General features: G+C 40.9%; 1 protein-coding gene across 3 annotated transcripts in view; it reads left to right on the top strand.

Moving 5' to 3' along the window:
- unc5cb (unc-5 netrin receptor Cb) overlaps positions 1–19,985 on the top strand; it is a 154,038-nt gene that overhangs the window by 128,290 nt on the left and 5,763 nt on the right. The window contains exons 7-13 of one of the 3 annotated variants that reach the window (XM_074690876.1): positions 129–293; positions 5,381–5,434; positions 7,747–7,938; positions 10,142–10,504; positions 14,476–14,563; positions 14,716–14,887; positions 19,697–19,930. In XM_074690876.1, coding sequence (XP_074546977.1) covers positions 129–293; positions 5,381–5,434; positions 7,747–7,938; positions 10,142–10,504; positions 14,476–14,563; positions 14,716–14,887; positions 19,697–19,930 — 1,268 coding nt within the window. The remainder of the gene's footprint in view (positions 1–128; positions 294–5,380; positions 5,435–7,746; positions 7,939–10,141; positions 10,505–14,475; positions 14,564–14,715; positions 14,888–19,696; positions 19,931–19,985) is intronic. The other 2 variants (XM_074690877.1, XM_074690878.1) reach the window with 2 other exon arrangements.

Genomic DNA, 19,985 nt, shown 5'->3' with positions numbered 1-19,985 from the left:
AATATGATTCAAGTCTGTGTTGGCATATTTCGCTGTGTTTGCGTCTCCACCCTGCACTTGTTTGTCGTCATCGTCTCATTCTCCATCTCATCACTCTACCCTGCTCTGTCCTGTTTGTTGTGGTGCAGTGGATGGCCTGTGGACAGAGTGGAGTAAGTGGTCCACCTGTGGGACAGAGTGCACCCACTGGAGAAGGCGAGAATGCGGCGCCCCAGCACCCAAAAACGGGGGGAAGGACTGTGAGGGCACGGTGCTCCAGTCCAAGAACTGCACCGATGGGCTGTGCATGCAGAGTGAGTACACGACTAATCTGACCTGCCCAGCAAAAAATGAGGGATCTCTCCACCCATTGATCAAGAGCTCTGCTCTTTCATCCACGCCACAAAACACTCTCACCTCAGTCTCTTCCTCGCTCTGTTCCATTTCAAATCATACATAAACAATAAGACATGATAAAGTCTGTTTTTCTCTGTATTTTCACATGCATAATTCACTTAAGCTCCCTGATAGATGTGTCACATCAGTGGAGACTCCTTCACATCTTTTCCTGCCACAGATCACATGCTTCAAAAACGTCCTCACCACATGTGGAGAAGTCGGAGCAATTATGCATGTCACAGGCTCAGAATTTGGGAATTATATTTAGAATAATAATAAGTTATTATATTGTAATTGCATAAAGGAGGTCACAACTTCCAGGCTGCTTTGGTCCCCACCTTAATTTTAAAAACGACTGCAGGTTGAGAGGAACACAAAGCCACAAAACGCTGTGAATCATACTGTAAAGTGAGCAAGTGTTCCTTTTCTTACAAAGCCTTCAAGGCTTCCACCAAAATGTTCTTCTGTTGCTAACACATTCAATAAGAAGCCAGTTTCTGGTGCAGCCAGATCTTCCTCTGCAGGCATGTGTGAATTGTTTTCCGCTCTTTTCTTCCAGCAAGTTTAAAAACAGCCTCGCGCTTAAAGTTCAGCCAAAAACGGCCTGCCCCCTCAGCCTTATAATACATTCACAGATTTGAATCCCGCTCGTGTTGCGCTTGTGCTTGTGTGTGCTGAGAAGCTACGAGGGGAAAGTATTTGCCACCTTTAACTTCATCTTTAAAAACAGACTTCTGTGCAGAAAGAAGTGAAAGAGTCAGAGGAGTAGGAGGAGGAAGAAGGTGGTTTGACTGCACGGTAACTGAGTTAACTGAAGCTTCAAGTTTGATGAAAATCCTCTCCGATAAACATCTTTGGAGGTGTTAGACCCGCACGCTGTCACAGATGCTTCCATTGTGCGTATAACCTTCCACAGATGGTGATTGTGACACTAATAATATAATCATGGCTGCACTGCTGGATGTGTAAAATATGATACAGCTGGCTGTTGCTGTGTGCAGCTGATGTGAGATTTGGCTGGGCTGTAAACTGCTACCTGCTGTATGTCGATGACACCATGTTGTATAGGTTAAGTTTGACATCATGCTGGCGGTCAGTGTGTGTTTTTTTGTCACCGCAGCTGCATCCATCCAAAGTGAAAACACACTCCTCTGTAGGTCTGAGCAATGACAGGAAACTATGACTTCAGAGCTCGCTGATTTAATTTCACATTAGCTGATTTCATAGCCGAGCTTGTATGGCTGTGCTGTATAGAAACATCAGGAAGCAATCCACGAGAAGACCTTCTCTTATTTGTCTTATTCATCCTATTTTATTCCCCTCTGCGGCACAACATACATCCACCCCCACTCCCTCCTACCCTCTGTGACTCAGAAGCATTAGCTCTCTGCAGATTGATGGCTAGTTTGCAGAGAATATAAAGGCATAATGATATAGATTTAGGATCATTCCAGGGATTGATTTTTTCCCAGAAGCTAAGAGGGTGAAGCCACTTATGTCAATGCTAATGACCATTTCCAACAGCGTTTAGAGAGAACGGCCCATTATCTAAAAGCTCACATTATGGCAAATATGATTGGGAATGGAAGTTGTGTGCAATCTGAACTCACCTCGGACCACTGATCTGCTCCCTCTAGTGCAGGGCGGAGAACCGAGCAAACACGTGTCTGTGGATTCTGTTGCAGCTTTATCTTATTTTCTGTTGTTTGACTTTATTTAAATCGCTTCAATCGCAGAAGTTTGGCGAAGGAATTGGATCCGAGCAGAGCTGGAAATAGAACTTAGGAAAGTCTGCGTCTGTAAAAACACAACTGACCCGAGTCAAAAAGGAAAGAGTTGTGTTATAATTTACTTTGTAGCTTGTTTATCGCATTTAGCCTGTCGAGGAGTTTGGGGGGTTGGATTTAACAAAGTTAAACGTCTGCAGATTGATCTGGAGAGGTTGCACTCTGCACGCTTGGAGGAAACTTACCAACTTACACATGTGTATAGTTTTCACTCTTCACGGAGGCTGACCTGTCTAAACCTCTGTTTTTTCGTGCACTTCCTCTGTGGTCCATCCTCCGCCATTCTGATGTTGTTTTCCAGGCCTTTGGTAACCCTGCTCTCAGACATGACATTTTCCTGACATATTGATTCAGCGAGACGGGAGCACACTCCAGCAAGGGCAAATCCTTTATTGCTATCAAAGAGCAGAAAATGGAGGAACCTGACTCAGAGGCTCATTTCAGCCTTGGTACAACATGAGGTTATATATATTACTTATTAATAAGTGCCTCAAAAGTTTTGGTTTAACATAATTAAAATGTATCCAGCCTCTTCTGCGACTTTTTTGAAAGGGCTGCAACTGAAAAAACGGAAGTGCCAAGAGGCCACACATTTTAAATTAACATTTTATCAGTTCAAGCTGTAGAACTGTGAGGTGAAATGTGTTAAAAATGCATTTTGTTTTGTTCCCAGAAGAGACGTAGGTTGTCTAAAAAACAAAAAGTTAATTTGTCTCGTGAAAAATTAGAAATTAAACTCATAACTTTAGAGGCCTCTTAGTAGTATCTTTTGGACTTCTTCATATCTACAAGTTGAGTGTGTTTAAGACTTCATGCAGCCCACAAACCTCCAGTTCGGGCCTAGTATGCAATCTTCAGATCCACGAAAATAAGCAAAAATCCAGCAGCTTTTGTAATGATGACATCAGTTGTGCTTGAGGACAGAATCCTTCTCCAAAGTTGGAAACCTGCCATATTTAAAGAAATAATGACCCAAGCATAGACAAGGATTTCCTCTCCTTTAAGCCCCCCTTCCTCTTCAGCGCTGTGCTGTCATGAAAGAATAATCATCGTCTGTCTGGAGCTCGGGCTTCCCCTCCAAGCCCACCCAGTGAAGCGTGAGTTTACCCAGGCTGGGCCGCTGTAGATACTGAGGTGAATGGAAACTTGAGGATGGGTTCAAACAGGCCATCAGTTAGACTGACCCTGACAGTCACCTCCTCCTGCTCTGGTCTGCTTTCCCTGTTGCCTGATTACATGTACACCAGCCCCATCTATCAAGACATTGATTTTTCTGTCGCTTCACTTGTCCGCCTGTGGCTCTCCCTCCCTCCTATAAGGACTTCATTGTTTGTGGAGTTGTTTATGGATGTTCCTCAAGGACTGAATATTATGTGTGCTGGTGAGCTATACGACTGCGCTGCCAATTCAGTCTGCTGATACGGTTTCCTAAAAGGGCAAATACTCTGATACCAACTCAATCAATTTTTATCTTATCAATTTGGCATATTGGTATTTTTAGTGCTGTTTTATTGTACTTAAAATTATTAATTCTAAATTATTTAAATCAAGTTATGTAGCAGGTTCGCATTAGTCTCTACTCTACTCTAAATTGTATATGTTATTTGCTATAATTTTATTTCATATATTTTGAACATTAGATTTTCTTCTCTTTCTTTTACTGTAAAGCAAAAAGTGCCATATAAATGAGAGTTAATTAATTAATTAATTGAAATACCCTACTTCATGCTAAATGATTTTTGTCACAATCAACAAGTCAAAAATTCATAAACTGAAAGGCTAAATATAAAATTAGTATAACTTAGGGAAAATCCATCAAATTATGTAACAACTGTTATGAAGAGCCCCCCCCCAAAAAAAACAATTTACCAACAAGAAATGAACAGCAAAGACAAAAAATAGACTTTAAAAAATTAATATGAGTTTCTTTTAGAATTTGTTTAAAAAAAATTCTTCACTGAGTTTGAATTGAACTAGCATTCAATCATTTTTATTCTTGATTTTTTTTTTCTTTTCCAGTAATTTTTTTTTTTTCACATTTCAGACCTTTGGGTCTTTTTTTTTTTTTAATTGTAGCTTATATCTTTAAATTGAAATTGAAATAATAGAGGGCAGGCAACAGCTTTGCCCTTACTTGATTGCCTTACTTTGATATAAACTAAAGACTCACCAATGCAAATGCTAAAACAGAAAAAAAAATCTGTTTGTCTCTTTACTTTGGTTTGCTTATTTATTTATTTATTTATTTATTTATTCATTTATTCATTTATTTATTCATGTTGGGAAACAACAACAAACAAATAAAAAGCATGTACCTTATTTCTCTAAACGGTAAACCTTTTGAGCAGTGCTGCAAAATTGCCATTCTTGGCCTCCATACATTGCTGCTAAACCTCACTTTGGTATCAGAGCAAACTTTAATCAAATCAGCACAGGACAAGGAACACAAATGAAGAAGATTGGTTTTAAGTTTTGGGGTTTTTTTAAGTTGTAGTTTTTTTTTCATATTACTTTCATAATGCAGCAAACATGATGCTACTCAGAGACGAGAATTACCGAAGTTGAAGTTTCTGTTTTGGGCTTTTTTATGTGTTTTTAAAGTTGTAGTCTAAGTCTCTCAGAGGACAAGCTCACAGCCAACACGGCGTATTCGCCCTCACTGGCCAACGTTCATAGTATATTCATAGTAAAAGGAACCTGAAGCCAGAGGGATCAGCAAACAGTGATGTGAAATCTGTGTCCTTCAACTTGTTTTCATATCCTATCACAACACTCCTTTCATCCCGAGCTCCACCCTCTCCATCCCCCCTGCAGTGACAGATGTGAGGCTGTAGCTTCTATTGACTCTGCTGGAGCTCTCGCTCCATCAGCCCCTCCAACTCTCTCACCTGCCAGCATTGCTCCTGCTGCTCCTGCTGCTCCTGCTGCTGCGGCACTAAGCCAAGTTGATGGATAACGCCACTCCCCTTTCAGAACCTCCACCCCACCCAAACTCCCTCCATCCATCTCTATAGTCTGTACAGAGCTCGGGAGAGGAGGGGGCCAAATCAAGAAGGATCGCTTCTCTGCGTCATCACTCCTACTCACGAGTTTGTTGCTGTCTCATTTGTTAAGTTTGTTTTTCTGTTGGCTTAAATTTGATTTTCATCATCCCCCATCCCTCTACACCCCCCCTATTCTTTCTCCCCCACCCACAATTCCTCGCTCTCTTCAAGGTTCCTATCAGAAGTCCTCTGAGGCGAGAGACAAGAATGGTTTGGGAAATTCATGTGAGTTATTGATTTCTTTTTTTCATTTGCGGATACATGTTTGCTTTTGTTCTTTCACATCTTTTCACATTTCATTGATGATCCTCTGATTTTCACAGTTAACCTCCTCAGGGAATTCTCCTTTTTTTAAATCTCACTCTGTCCTCTCCCGTAACACCTCTCTGCTCACCAGCTGCCTGTTTCCAGCCGTGTTACTCCCCTCTAACTTTGAGCTGACTCTGCCCTTTATCCTGTTGCTCCTCTCGACACTTTCTCCCTTCATCAGCTCAGACTCTTCTCCGCTACAGAATCTAACTCACTTCCTTCCTCTCGGTGCATATTCCTCTCTCCTCTCTCTGTAAATCTCACCCAGAATGGAGTGTTCAATAATCCCTTTCATTTCCATTTCTCGTGCTTTCCCTTTTTTTTCTGACAATGGCTCATGTTCAAAGGGATGTATTAATCTAAGTGATACATTTTAATGCGTACACTTAGCAGGTTGCTGCCTTTATCACCAAAGCGAGGACAGGAAGATTGTTCGTCTGAGGGGGGATATATGTTAAATAACTGCAGGGGAGCTCGGCAGAGGAAGGAAGCATACTTAAATTACATTTTCCAGACTTTCATCGTTGCCTCCCCTCGCTCTGTTTTCAGTTCCTGTCTGTGCAGAAGGAAGGATTAGAGGCCTCACATATATGAGGATATATCTCCACACTCCTCTTTAATGTGATGTCTCTGTTTAAGGCTGTACAGACAGGGCCAGGCCTCACTTGTCCTTGCCTTGGACTTGAATCTTTGATAACTATGGTGCCAGTTCCCCGCGCTGTTTTAATTGTCCCCGATCAGTGCATCTAAAGAAACCATCATTTTTTTCAAATAGCTCCGGTCTGCTGAAGGTCGAACACAATTTGATTCCAGCTCTGATTCACGAATCAAAGCTTGAAGTAAAATGGATTTTAAATTGACTACATGTTGAATGCTGCACTTGTTAAACAGTATTCAAAAAACACAAATCAGCTGGATAAAGTAGCATCAGCAGGGAAAGAAAAAGAGCAAGGACGTCATAAAAGAACACAACTTGCTGTCAGATTCTCAATTTTCAACCTCATCTCTTTCTTTTATGCTTCTTTCCTTTTCCTTTGTGCAGGAGAAGACAAGAGACACAGATTGAGTGCCATCTGCATCCCTAAGACGCATGAGGCTAATTTACACAAATGCCCGGCCATCATGCATGCGCTGAAATTACAAATGATCCGTGGCTGATGCTGCCATCTACTGGTGCAGCTCCTTTTGCATACTCAAAATGTGTTAAAAAATAAGATGCATTTTAGCTCTTTGGTCTTCTGAAGCATCCCCCTGACACATGCAGGAGTGTGTGCTCATACATGCTCACACAGGCCCTCTGGCATTTCACTTCCTCAAAAAGACTTTCCCCCCATTTGTCAACTCCATGACAGCGAAGGACATTCTTCACTGAGCACCACAGAGAGTTGGGACTGTCAGTAGGCATCCATTAAAAGGTCTGATCTGTACTGGTGTCTCGAACAGCCATCCATAGCCACGCCAGGCGTGCTAATCACAGAGGTTACTCCAGCTGGAAAGTGGACAGAGAGCCTGCAGGAGGGAGCGCAGATGAAAGACAGTCTGAGAAATGCAAGCTATGTCTCGATCTTATCTCTTAGTGTTTAAGAACAAAGACAGAGACAGGCTCTGAACTCCATCACAGAGCGCGGTAATTTGAAGATAAAACGTCTATATCTCTGTCCTCAGAACTTCAGATCTGGCTTCTGAGGCTGCTTGTTAGGACAGTGTGTCATTGCTTTGCACTGGAGCTATTAACAACATCCAATTTATCACCAGTATCTTTATTTTCCAGTTTTATTAACACCAAAAAGCTTCATGCAAGAACTCATAACATATCAGTGCAAAAACACGGGCTGATGATCATGTTCTTCACATGTGTGCAGCAGATTTCTGTGACCATGTGATGTATTTTGTTGGCTTTTTCATCATCATGATCATATTTTAGCCATCAAAAGTAAATGTAAGATGAGAAAAGTTGAAAATACTCTTTGCATAATGATCCTGATTCATCGTGTCAGGATGATCCATCAACATCCAGATTATGTGCGTTGATAAAACGACAGATACATCGTACACATTTATTTCCCCACAGATACTGATTAATATCCGGCTCAATCCTGGACCAGGATATTAGTCTGCTGATAATGTCTTCATCACCGCTCCCGCATGTTGAGAAACAGAGCTTGACACAATTGATGTGGACTCATGAGGTCTTAAAGGACTATTTCTCTTCCCCTCTTTCCCTGCAGTGGCCCCGAGTACGGACGATGTGGCCCTCTACGTGGGCATCGTGATAGCCGTGATCATGTGCCTGGTCATCTCTGTCGCTGTGGCGCTCTTCATCTACAGGAAAAATCACAGAGACTTTGACTCTGACATCATCGACTCCTCGGCTCTCAACGGAGGTTTTCAACCAGTCAGCATCAAGACTGCACGGAAAGGTGGGGCACGGGCTGGAAATCTGTGTGGATGTTTGCCTGCATGTGTCTTGTTTTGCAATCATAAAGGTATCAAAAATCTCTCTAATCAACAAATGATGCTCTTTGTCTTGTCTTAGTGCTTTGGAAGCAACTTCTCAGTCACAGGTTGCCACATGGCTAAGAAAGCATTGCTGCTTTATTCTCAGTTTCACGCTAAAAGGAACAAAATTAACATAAAATCATATAAGGAGGAAAACAACTTGGTCATGGCTTCTGAGACCATTAGTTAAGGTAATTTTCTCATCTCCTTTTTCAGAATTTTAAGTCGTTGCCACCAGTGAAGTTGCCCCCATTAGCCATTAGAAAGGAATTAGAAAAAGGAAGTTAAAGACGCTGAAGCCTGGTTTATACTTCTGAGTCCTAACAACAGCATAGCGTAGATGACGAGCACCTCCTCCCAAGTATAACAGCACGTTGAAACAAAGCAGACCACAAGCTCTGTGATTTACCTGCTGAGCAGGATCATACTTCTTGTTTTCCCAACATTTCTGCAATCCTGGGACATTTCATCTCCTCAGATGTCTCCTCTCTATCCTTCCGATTAAAAATTGCTGTATGCTATATGGCAACATGTATCAACTTTAAAATAACGTAATACGTCCAAAAAAGCATGAAGGTGATCTGACGATCACACAGACCACACTGCCCTCATGAGTTTTGGAGGAGTTACTGCAGAGCGACTGAACACATCAACTCTGAAGTACCGTTTGTTGTACTCATTAGTACAATAAAAGAGGTATAACCTAGGCGTAGGGCACTATTTTTAAAGAAGAAGAAGAAGAAGAAGAAGATTGTAGAATGAAGATTGTAAAGAAGATTAAGTAGATTATACTCTTATAATGAAGAAATAACAAATATCTTAGTAAAAAGGAAAGGTTTCCAACACTCTAAAAAAAGGCATGCTTTGCTGAAATTAACTAAAATCAGATGTGATTGCTTTCTATTACCTTCATCAGATCTGATGATTGACAACATGCTAAAGAAAAAGCACTTTGTAATTATTTCCACAGCAAATATTCACACTGAGTGATGCAGAATTGCCACAATAAACACTGAGAGAAAGCAGGATGAATTTTTTTGCGTGATTCTTCACATTTTTGCACTGGATAAGACCACCAATCACTCACTCGTGGGATCCATAATCAACATGGACAGAGAGTTCCTTACATGAACTTTAAATTAGGTCAAAGAAATGTCATTTGATGAATGAAGTCCTACATACTGAAACCCCAGTCTCATAAACTCATCTTAAAATGTGATCTGTGTGTGGTCCCATTAAGCTTTTTCATACTGCTCACAAAAGACACATTTGATATTCATTCATAGACGAGCACGCTGCCTTAAAGGGAAATACAGGCAGCAGACAGCATGTTTGTGAGAACAAGGTGATGAAACGATTAAAATGCGTGTCGCTGTGATGGGAGGCCAAACTGTGCCCCTTCATTAAAGCATAATAAGGCTGGTCTGTATGTGGCATATTAAAATGTAATTAGATTTGGGCCTGTGACGCAGGACTTAAAAGTAGGACCGCAGGGATGCAGACAGGTGGCAGTGAGCTGGACAGAAATACAGCAGGGAAACAGACAGATCAGAGGAGTTGTGTTGTAAGTAGTCAACCTAGAAATTTGGATGCAAGATGAAGGATGACTGGAAACAAAAGGAAAATTTTAGATACAGTACAATGCCTAGAAGCCTCGCATTGTTGTTTGATTGGAAATATAAAGGTGTTGAGACTTAATATTGTCTTAAATGTGATCTTTCTGTGATTGTTCTCTCATAAGATCTCTGCTATTGGAGAAAACACAGAGGGGATGTAACCTTTACATTGCTCACCCGACCTCACCCGAGCTTTTGAACATTCATTCTTGTACCTTGTGGTTAAAAATGAGTTTTAGTGAAGCCATCTGTTAGCCATGAATCACAGCTGCACCCTGAACTCTCCAGCCTGAGTAATGCGTCTTAGTGGTGAAGTGGACTTCCCGAATGAGTGATAAAAAACAAAAAAGTAAAGCCAGACAGCTGACCCGCTTATTGCTGCCAGGACTTCATTTCCTCGTGGTTATTTTGGTTTCGAGTTACCAGTTCTCCATAATGTAAAGGATGACTGAAATGCTTATCGGAGACGCATTAAGCTCGACTGATGTCACTGTCTGTTATTCTCCAGCTGATCTCCTGACAGCACCTCCTGATCTGACATCAGCAGCTGCCATGTACCGCGGCCCTGTCTACGCCCTCCATGATGTGGCGGACAAAATCCCCATGACCAACTCGCCTCTGCTGGACCCACTGCCCAACCTGAAAATTAAGGTGTACAACTCCTCAGGCTTAGTGACCCCTCAGGACGACCTGGGAGGGGAGTTTTCCTCCAAACTGTCGCCGAAGCTACCGCACTGCCTCCTGGACAACAGCGACAGCACGATGGGACGTCGTACTCAGACGCAGACTCTGCTCAGAACACGGGATCCATCATGCACCGCACTGGGCTCCTTCAGCTCCCAGGGAGGACATCTAATCGTCCCCAACTCAGGTACTGTACCATGTGCAATTGTGCAAGGATCAAATATAATGTATCAGGCGAAGAAGCTGTGGCTCATCAGGAGAGGGTTCCTGCCCCACACTGTCTCTCTGCCTTTTCTTAAAGAAGCCACACATCTTTATCAAGTTCCCCTTTGAGATACTTTAGGAGCTCAACATTCATGAATGTATCTTTGGGAGACACTGTATTTGAATCTCAAAAGTCAAACCGGAGCTCATCCATCAGCTCTTTTCATGCTCTCCACAGGGGCCTGTCTTCATCCATTCATAACAATCTTCTCAGCCCAGAATGCTTCCCTTTAAAGATCCATAGAAACTAAAGTCTTTTGCTTGCTACACAAGCTTCCTGGTTTCTCTACTGGTTGCCTCACAGTGGCTCAGCAGTGGAGTGGATCATCTTACAGTCAGAATGATGACAGTTCGATCTCTGCTTTTGTGAATCTGTCCCTGGGCAAGACCCTGAGCTTACTTAAAGTTAAAGAAGTAAAGTTACACACTAAAGTTTAAGTTACACACAGTTACTTTATTAAAGATGTAGGTTAGCTGCCAAAGTCTGAAAACTGGATCAATTATTTTTTCCTAACATGAAATGTTTAATTCAATAAAATACTAATGATTTTGCCAGAATGCATATTACATCTTAAATAAGAGCAGTACAACCAGCCATGTCAGTTAGCTGATGCTAAAGCTAGCTCACAAGCTCTGCATGTCTAGATTAAGTAATACTTCTCTTCATTTGGACTCAACCATATAAAAACATTAAAAACTAAATAAAGCATATAAACAAAACCCTTTAAAAATAAAGCAAAGAGTGAAAAAAATGTCAATGGGGTAGGAACAAAGTGCTTGTTTAGTTTCTTGTATAAAGGGGATATTTTATTTCAAGAAGCATGACGAGCAAACTTTTCTTACTCTTTTAGTAGATTTCTTTGTATTCTTCACAAGAGATTTGACCGTCATTTTTGAGCTGTAATTTCTTGAAAGAAGACATTTTTCTGGACTTGTGAAGTGAAACAAGTGAATGGTTGAGTGCAGGCTGGTGATCATTTGAAGCTAGATGATCTTGTGATTTAAGACTGGGGATGGGTACCTAACTAGGTATTTTTATAGGTACCGACCGAATTCAGTCAAAAGTACCAGGTACCGATACTTGTAAAATTGAAAGGTACCATGTTTAGGTACCTAAATGCATCCTTGTGACTGAGAGGGACTGAAAGAGTAGGGGCTTTTCCATGCTGGACATAAACACAGCATTGCAAGGTTATATATTGAAAAAAAAAATATGTTAAATTGAAAAAAAAAAGATTTTGTTATGAAAAAAAGTATCCAAAATTGGTTCTGTTAAGTACTGGTACCGGTCGCCAGGTACCAGACATCCGCACCATATCGTTTCAAATTTAAAAGGTACCCATCCGTATTTATAACCTATTTATGAGCTGGTATGCTTGTTAGCTATGCTAGCTAGTTTTTAGCTTGGTTTTTTCATCTCCGTGCCATGATAAGATAGTATGGGACAGATTTAAGATCTCAAACAATTTTCTCATTCACTTTAACAAAAAAGTAGATTATCTTATTCCTGAAGACATAATCTGGTCTAATCCCTAAATGATCCACTGAGAATGTGGATTATTTCAGGTATGAATGACACTGTGTGAAGACTTCAGAGCTCTCTCAGAAAGCATGCTCCATACAAACACTGACCTGACTTTGAAATATGACACTTAAGCCATGTGTAACCCATCAGTGTGACTGCACACGATATGACAGGGGTTGATGGATACCGATGGTGCAGCACGAGGACTGATGTGGAGGTGTACAGTTTCAGGCAGCCTACATGAGCCGCGCTGTCTTCACTTCAAACACATGTGGGCTGAATGTAACACGCCACAGATGCATGTTGACAGGCTTAGACAAACTAGAAGAGACATTAAAGGATACACCATTTTCTCAGGTTTCTTCATTTTTTTCTTTTCCCGTTTGATTCTTGTAAAAATGTTCTCAGCTGCTGTTTAAGCTTAGCCACCTCATCATGTTACATAGGCAGAGGGAGAGGACGGAGCACATTTGATATCTGATCTGTTTGTGTGTCTGGGTAATGAAATATTTCATGGCCCAGTCAGTGTGGCTGTTTGGTGTTTTTGCATCTTAAAATGTGTTTCCTGTCTATTTGAAGCTTTTACTGTGAGAGAAAACTACAGAGTGTGAAACGTCCCCGTGGCGGAGATGTGATGTCAGTGCTAGTAGCTAGCAAGAGGAGCTGTCTGTCACCTTAAGAAAAAGTTCAGCACAAGGACATAAGAAATCAATGAGCTATCTGAGAAACTCCCTCCAGAGAGAGAAACACTCGTGTGTGTGTGTGTGTGTGTGTGTGTGTGTGTGTGTGTGTGTGTGTGTGTGTGTGTGTGTGTGTGTGTGTGTGTGTGTGTGTGTGTGTGTGTGTGTGTGTGTGTGTGTGTGTGTGTTCATGACAGAATGTAAGCCCCAAAAAGTGGGCAGGACATCTCATCAAATCAATCTGAGATGGAAAAATGTAAATCCTGCCGGCTGCAGCGATATGAGACTGTTATGAAGAGGAGGGAGATCATTGATTTTAGAAATGAAATGTCACATCATTTCCTGATGCCACAGGAGAAAGCACCGAAGTGCCATAGTTTTTATATGCAGGGCCAGGAGGGACAGCAATTATGACTTTACCTCTCTGAGAAAAAATAATAATCATTTTCCACTGGGGAACAACTGCTCTTTACAGCTACAGTACAGCAGCGATGCATTAAGATGTATCTGTTAGGAGTAAAAGTTTACTGTCACATGTAAAAGGTGGAGCTTGAGGACCTGATTTTCAATTAAGATGGGTCTGAAAGTGGACTGTTGATGTCTCTCCATATCCTGGAGTACAATAGTGAAGCCAAAACAATCAACAACAGGCACTTTTAAAAGCAAGGGTGTTGTGGGAGGGTTTGGCCCTTGCACAGTTGTAGAAAGTTTGTTTTTTAAAACCCATCAGGAACCAGTGTTTCCATTGTACAAATCGTCACCCTGTTAAAATAATGGCCTAAGTCATTTTTTAAAAGTTTTTGGGAAAACACAAAACTTAACTAAATACAGAGAATATGATATTTATTAATCGTTTCAATCAAAAAGGCATTCACAGTGGATGACTGCTGACATGCATAGAACAATGTGTGTCAATCATGTAACAATAAATAATAAAGTGACTTAGGCAACTTTAAACCTGGCTGAAACTGCCCTTTTATTCCATAGTGAAAACTCAAAACTGAAATTACCCTGTGTTGAATAAAACAAATGTCAGGTAAATCAAATTGGTCAGGAGGCAGTCCCTTCCCTCACTTCTCCAGGTCTGCTTTGCTGTTTTTTATCAACCTTAACCCATTTCCAACATCGAGTTTTGACAACTTTTTGAAACCTGACCATTAACTTTCCTTTAATTCCATAAAGCAAACTCAAAACTTAAATAACTCTAACCTAATTAAACAAATGTGAGGTCAGTCATACACTGAGTAAGCAAACTCATACATCTACTACCAAAAAGCAAAAACATTTCTTGAATTTTAAAACTGCACAGCACATCACACTGCTGTTAATCACTTTTCACTGGCTTCCAGTGGCAGCTTGAATCAAATTCAAAGCTCTTCTTCTGGCTTACAAAACATTGACAAGAACGGCTCCTGCCTACCTGGGGTCCCTCTTCCAGACCTACACTCCTTGGCTTTGCTTTTTGGGCGCTGCCATGTCATCCATCTTTCAATAGAGTCTATGATCTTAAACCTTTTAGAAACAACATTGTACATCTTTTGAAAATGCTGATGTTCAAAAGTCTTGTTTATGCACCCACTGACTTCAAACTTAAAAGATACCACTAAAACACAGTCATAACAAGAATTTCTCTGTCCGATAGTCAGCCTCATATCTGTCTGTCTGTCTGTCTGTTTTTGTGCTCCCTAGGGGTGAGTCTGCTGGTTCCAGCTGGGGCAATTCCTCAGGGCAGGGTGTATGAGATGTATGTGACGGTTCAGAGGAAGGACAACATGAGGTACGCACTGCTGCCTGCTCCATGAACACCCCAGAGCGGTGTTTACCCCTGTCAGCTCTGCCATGTAACCCTTACACTGACTGCTGTCACTTTGGCCACTAAACAGTTTCTGTGTGTGTTTTCTTTGTGTGTGTCTGTGTGTACACCTTCAGGCCGTCAGTGGATGATGGCCAAACCGTGCTGGGCCCTGTGGTGAGCTGCGGGCCTCCTGGGGCCTTGTTGACTCGGCCCGTCATCATCACCATGCACCACTGTGCCGTGTGTGACGGCCAACAGGACTGGCTGATCCAGCTCAAGAGCCACTCGCAGCAGAACCAGTGGGAGGTGAGAAACAGTGTGAAAGCTGTGAGATAGTGTGCCCTGATGTCTGTCACAGTGGCCAGGTTGGAAAATGTGCTTTTGATGGCCATGTGAAGTAAAAAAAACTATGTTATAATAATATTTACATAAATAACCTATGCTTTAGTAACACTATATCTGCCAGGTTGAAAGTTCTACTCTAGGTTCTAATTTTCCACCTTTTTTAAAAGGAGTTTATTCATGATCTTGCCCTGTAACCAAATTTAAGGTTTACTTTTTTAAAAAAGGATGGAAGCATCGAGTGTCTTCTACTGTAAACAAAAGATGTCTTTTCAAATTGACTTCAAATAAAACAGCTGCTCCAAGGTCTACTAGAAGTGCAGTTAGTTGATTTGAGTTTAACTCCCTCCTTTGAGCGTCCAGACAGCCAGTCATTGGTTTCAGTGTAGCTAATCTAATTTGAGAGGGGCCTAAACCACCCCAGGCACCCCCTGGAAACACCTCTGGTAATAGTTGAAAGACACTGAAGCAAACAAAATGCGAAAATGAGACGGCACCGGAGATAAATCATGAAAGAGGTGAAGGGGATCAACCTCTCTGTGTTTTGTTTGTGCAGCTCAGCACTCAATCCCCGCTGCAACCAGGTGCTGAAATAACAAACCTCTGATAGCAAGGATCCAGCTGGGACTGTTTTTTCCCCCAGACTGTTTTTGCGTGCCTTTATGAATGTCTATTTTTTTTGTCTAGATGTGTGCATGTGTGGAATACATGTAGCTGTAACAGCACTGGATGATACATTACAGGTTTTTGCAGAGAGGACTCTCAGGGTTTTTACCTCACACATGCACAAAAACAGTCCAATTACCAATCCAGAATAGAACCATCATGAGTAGATTTGGCCATCTTTCTTAAAAAAAAAAAGAACACTGACCATGATGGACTGACCCCTCAAGTCCAAACCTCAACCCTGTCCAGTAAATTTGGTCGAGTTGTAAAATAAAGTGTACAGAACTATTGTAAATTCAAAGGGAAACCTTTGAGCTGCAGAAGGCATGAGATTACATTAGTGTTGAAGTTCTCAGGAAATCTATTGACACTACGCCAGAGACTAAGGCTGCTGTAACTGCTGCAAAAAGCAGAAAAACTAAATATTAAAGCTAAAAGTTGATAAAACAGGAGGACTTACTTCATCTGGTATTTGTTGTGCTCAGAGCAAACATCTGCATTTTTCATGATTATGATTTGGAGGCAAAAAAAAAGTTCAACATTTTCAGATCCACTCTAATAATTTTGGTCACCACTGTATATCTATTCACTCTCATTTGCAAACTGGAGATCATTATAAAATGAAAATTGATGAAGAAACTTTCTTCTTTATTTGTCAAGGTACAATTTCATTACAATGTCAATTTTAATGAAGTTTGCTGTAGGGTGTACAGGACAGATGCAGGAGAATGAAGACACAAATCAGTAATAATTTTTTTTAAAAAGTGGATTTTGGTTCATACTTGGAGAAAAATTAAGCCCTGGCTTGAGTCTAGACACTGCAAATTATTCTGCACTTGGTGAGATTTAAGTTCTTAGATTTAGACATGTAAGATATTTCACCTTGATAACTATGTATTGGTTAGTACAAGCATGCTTTCTTTGAAATCAGAATTATTTAATCATGAAAGACTCTTTATGTAAATTGGTCATACGTTCCTCGTCACTCTGCATTTATTTGCTAGAATTAAAATTACAAAAGGAACCAAAGAGAATTTTATGCTTCCATTAAATTTAGTGTACTTGTGGTTGTGCTACAGGGAGTTTGTTTTCAAGTATTTTGATTTGAAAATGAGCATTTCCCACTTCTTTTAACACTTCTCAAGGCCCACTTATTTTTGAGATTACATGTGAAGTAACATTAACATGCTGCATGTTTCTGAAATATTCTCATCAACTTTAATGTTTTTAACTTGTATTCAGGCTCCCCTTTTTGCTTTACTGTTCATCAAGTCACATATTGTGAACCTATCCCCAGAGCATCATCTAGCAATATCTGCCCCTGTGTCAGCTTATCATCGAGTCCTGGCTGGAATTAAGTCGTTTTCAGGTCGCCTTTGCACGACTTCATTGCTGATGTGATGATAAGACTTCTGGAGCAGGAAAAAAACGGCCTCTGTGCCGGCCCAGCATGCCTTTGTGACATTGATGAATTACGCGGGGCAGCCAATAAAGCTCAGTGTAAACTGAGTAATAAAACTCAGTGTAAACTGAGTATAACTATTGATCAATGGTAAATCTTCAGGCAGAGGGTGAGGAATGAATCTGAGATTATTCCACTCTGTTACACTGAAAGAACAGTGTACCAATCTGCTGTAGAGGCCACAGGAGTTCAGTGAAGTCCTGCAAGGTTTGGAGTCCGTTCGCTTGTGAATCTTGAAGGAAACAGGCAGTTTTATATCAGGTTCTGTTGACACGTCTGCTTATTGCATATATAGTACAGGATGGATTCCAATATTTCATATATTGAAAGGGACGTGGCCTCCCGTGGGGACTACGTGCCTGCTATTGATTACATCTTTGACCTGTCAGAAATGCAGATGGTAATATCCAAGGTGACGGCAGCTTCCTCTATATGAGCTCGTCTTCCCGCTGAGGCCGGCTCCATACTGCATGCTTGAATTATTGCTTTATATGACACGCTCTGTCAGAGTGTGTATTCATCACTGCAGCAGAAACAGCAGAGATGAGCCCCTCCGAACAAGCAATTCATGGATATTTTTATATATAAAGTCATCACCAGCCAGGAAATATACTCTCTCACACGTGGAATGTCGTTGGAAACAAGGTGTAGTGATGATGATGGTGATGATGATGAAGATAGCAGGTCATGTAATGAGGAATGTGGGCCTTTCCGCTTCAGTAACTCTCCGACAAACATTAAGATTAAAAAAAAAAGAAAAACGCTCTATGCAGATGATGTCAAAGATAGTGAATAAATAAATATGTTAGTGTGTGTGGGTGTGTGTGTTTATATGTTTGATTGTATAAAACAAAAGCCTACTTTCCCCTCTCTGTGTGTTCTAATTATCCCCCAATAAGAAAGCCCAGCCCCCCGCTCCCCCCTCCCTCCCCTCAGGAGCAGTTAAAGAGTCTAATGATCAGCCATAATACTGCTGTTAAACGGCCTAGCTCACAATAAAATACTGTAATTCCTCTTCTGTCTCTCATAATAGGCTGAATTAATGCCAATGTGCTGCTCACAGGAGTGTTTGGATTACTGAGAGAAAGACAGACAGAAAGAGGGAGAAAGAGAAAGAGAGCATACACGAGTGTCTTCAGAGCGCACGAGCCTAATGAAAGAGGGAAATGTCCTGGCGTTAAAGGGGTCAGCTTGAAATGGTCTGGATACTTCCATTACCTCACAGGCAGAGGCAGGGCGTCAGACATTACTAACTACTGTTGGGAAATGTAATGTGTGAGAAGGACACGACCGTTGTTTGTTCTTTACTCCCAAAAATGACCCATGGGATGTGTTTATACTCACAATGTAAAGGCGCTGTGAGGACTTTGCAAGTGATCTCGAAATAGTTTCATGTTTATATAGTTGGCTGTTCATAATCATGATTTAAATTGAGATTATCAGTTCTAATATTGGTTATTTCTAAATGTTATAACACAACTGGCAAAAGAAAAAGGTCAGAAGAGCAGAGGAAATTTGACATGAGAGTGATAGAGCATTAGCTAAAACACAGGTTAAGCTGTTTGTGATAACGTTCATTACAACCCACATGCAACAGTTATTCAGCAATAGTCTGGTCGAACTTGAGAGTCTATCAATGATGAAAAAATGAAAAGTGAGGTTACATTGATGCTTGGTAGATGACTAGAAGGACATAACCAGGATTTACTGACGTTGCACGTTACTGGCACGTGTTAGAGTACTGGGCTTTGAGTAACACTAAACAGAGTCTGTTTACCTTCTGGACACTGAACTATGCCACAAACTGAGTTTACAAAGTTTGATCATTCAACCGGTTTAAACAAAAGCGCTGCACTTCTAGAAAATAAATATTAGGGATGCATAATATACCGATATCAGCCGATGTGTAAAAGCGGGCCGATATTTACTCATTAGCTACCGGCCATTTTCAGAGCATCTTGAAGGATCTTTCAAGACCCAAATAATATAGTTTTCTATGACTATGTAAACACCAAAACTACCTAAGAAGAGTGGACTCTCCTCTTTTATGTCTCTCTTCCTTCTTTTGATCCAAAAAAACAGACAAAACGTACTTTTTTGACCCGTACTTTTTTAAACCCTAACCCTAATAATAATGCTTTAATATAAGATAATGATATAAGATTTTGTAAGATCTCAAGGGTGCATTCTCAAAATGTGAAAGTGAATGTCTTTAAGCTCTTGATGTCATGAAAACACATTTGATTCTTTATTTTAATTAACAAAAATGTCGACAATCAATCAAACCGAGTTTGTCTAGAATAAGAAAACAACTGAAGCTCATTTTGCTTTGTCTTATTATCTCATCTGAGAAATGCATTTTGAAGTATTTTGCATTAAAATGTCACTTTTATGAATGAAAGCATTAAATCTGATCGAGATAAACAAGACTTTGATTTGTCTGTGGAACTTGAAATGAAAAATTTAAACAGTGGTCATAGAAATTATGGTTAAAGTGGCTTTTTCCTTTAATTGTATTTTGACAACAGCAAGCAGCATAAAAGAGTTATGAAACCATTTTCTCTCTATTCTAGTTTGAGTTATTTTTGCACATTGTCTTCCACACTTATGTCACTTCTGCTTCTTCCTTTCTCTCCCACCCGTAGGATGTGGTGGTGGTAGGAGAAGAAAATTTCACCACGCCGTGCTACATCCAAATGGATGATGAAGCCTGCCACATCCTGACGGAGACTCTGGGCACCTACTGCCTTGTGGGCCAGTCCCTCAGCGCCTCGACCACCAAGCGCCTCAAACTCGCCATCTTTGGCCCCGTCACATGTCCCGCCATGGAGTATCACATCCGAGTGTACTGCCTGGACGACACACAGGATGCTCTCAAGGTAAACGTGCAGGAGGAACTCATCTGATCGGTGCTGAAATGTAAATGTGTGTGAG

The sequence above is a fragment of the Halichoeres trimaculatus genome, unplaced genomic scaffold (genome assembly GCF_033239565.1).
Source record: "Halichoeres trimaculatus isolate MK-OKI-2021-1 unplaced genomic scaffold, fHalTri1.1 fHalTri1_scaffold_16, whole genome shotgun sequence".
Lineage (NCBI taxonomy): Eukaryota > Metazoa > Chordata > Actinopteri > Labriformes > Labridae > Halichoeres > Halichoeres trimaculatus.
Note: the sequence above shows the minus strand (reverse complement) of the source record. Positions and strands in the feature narration are given on the sequence as shown.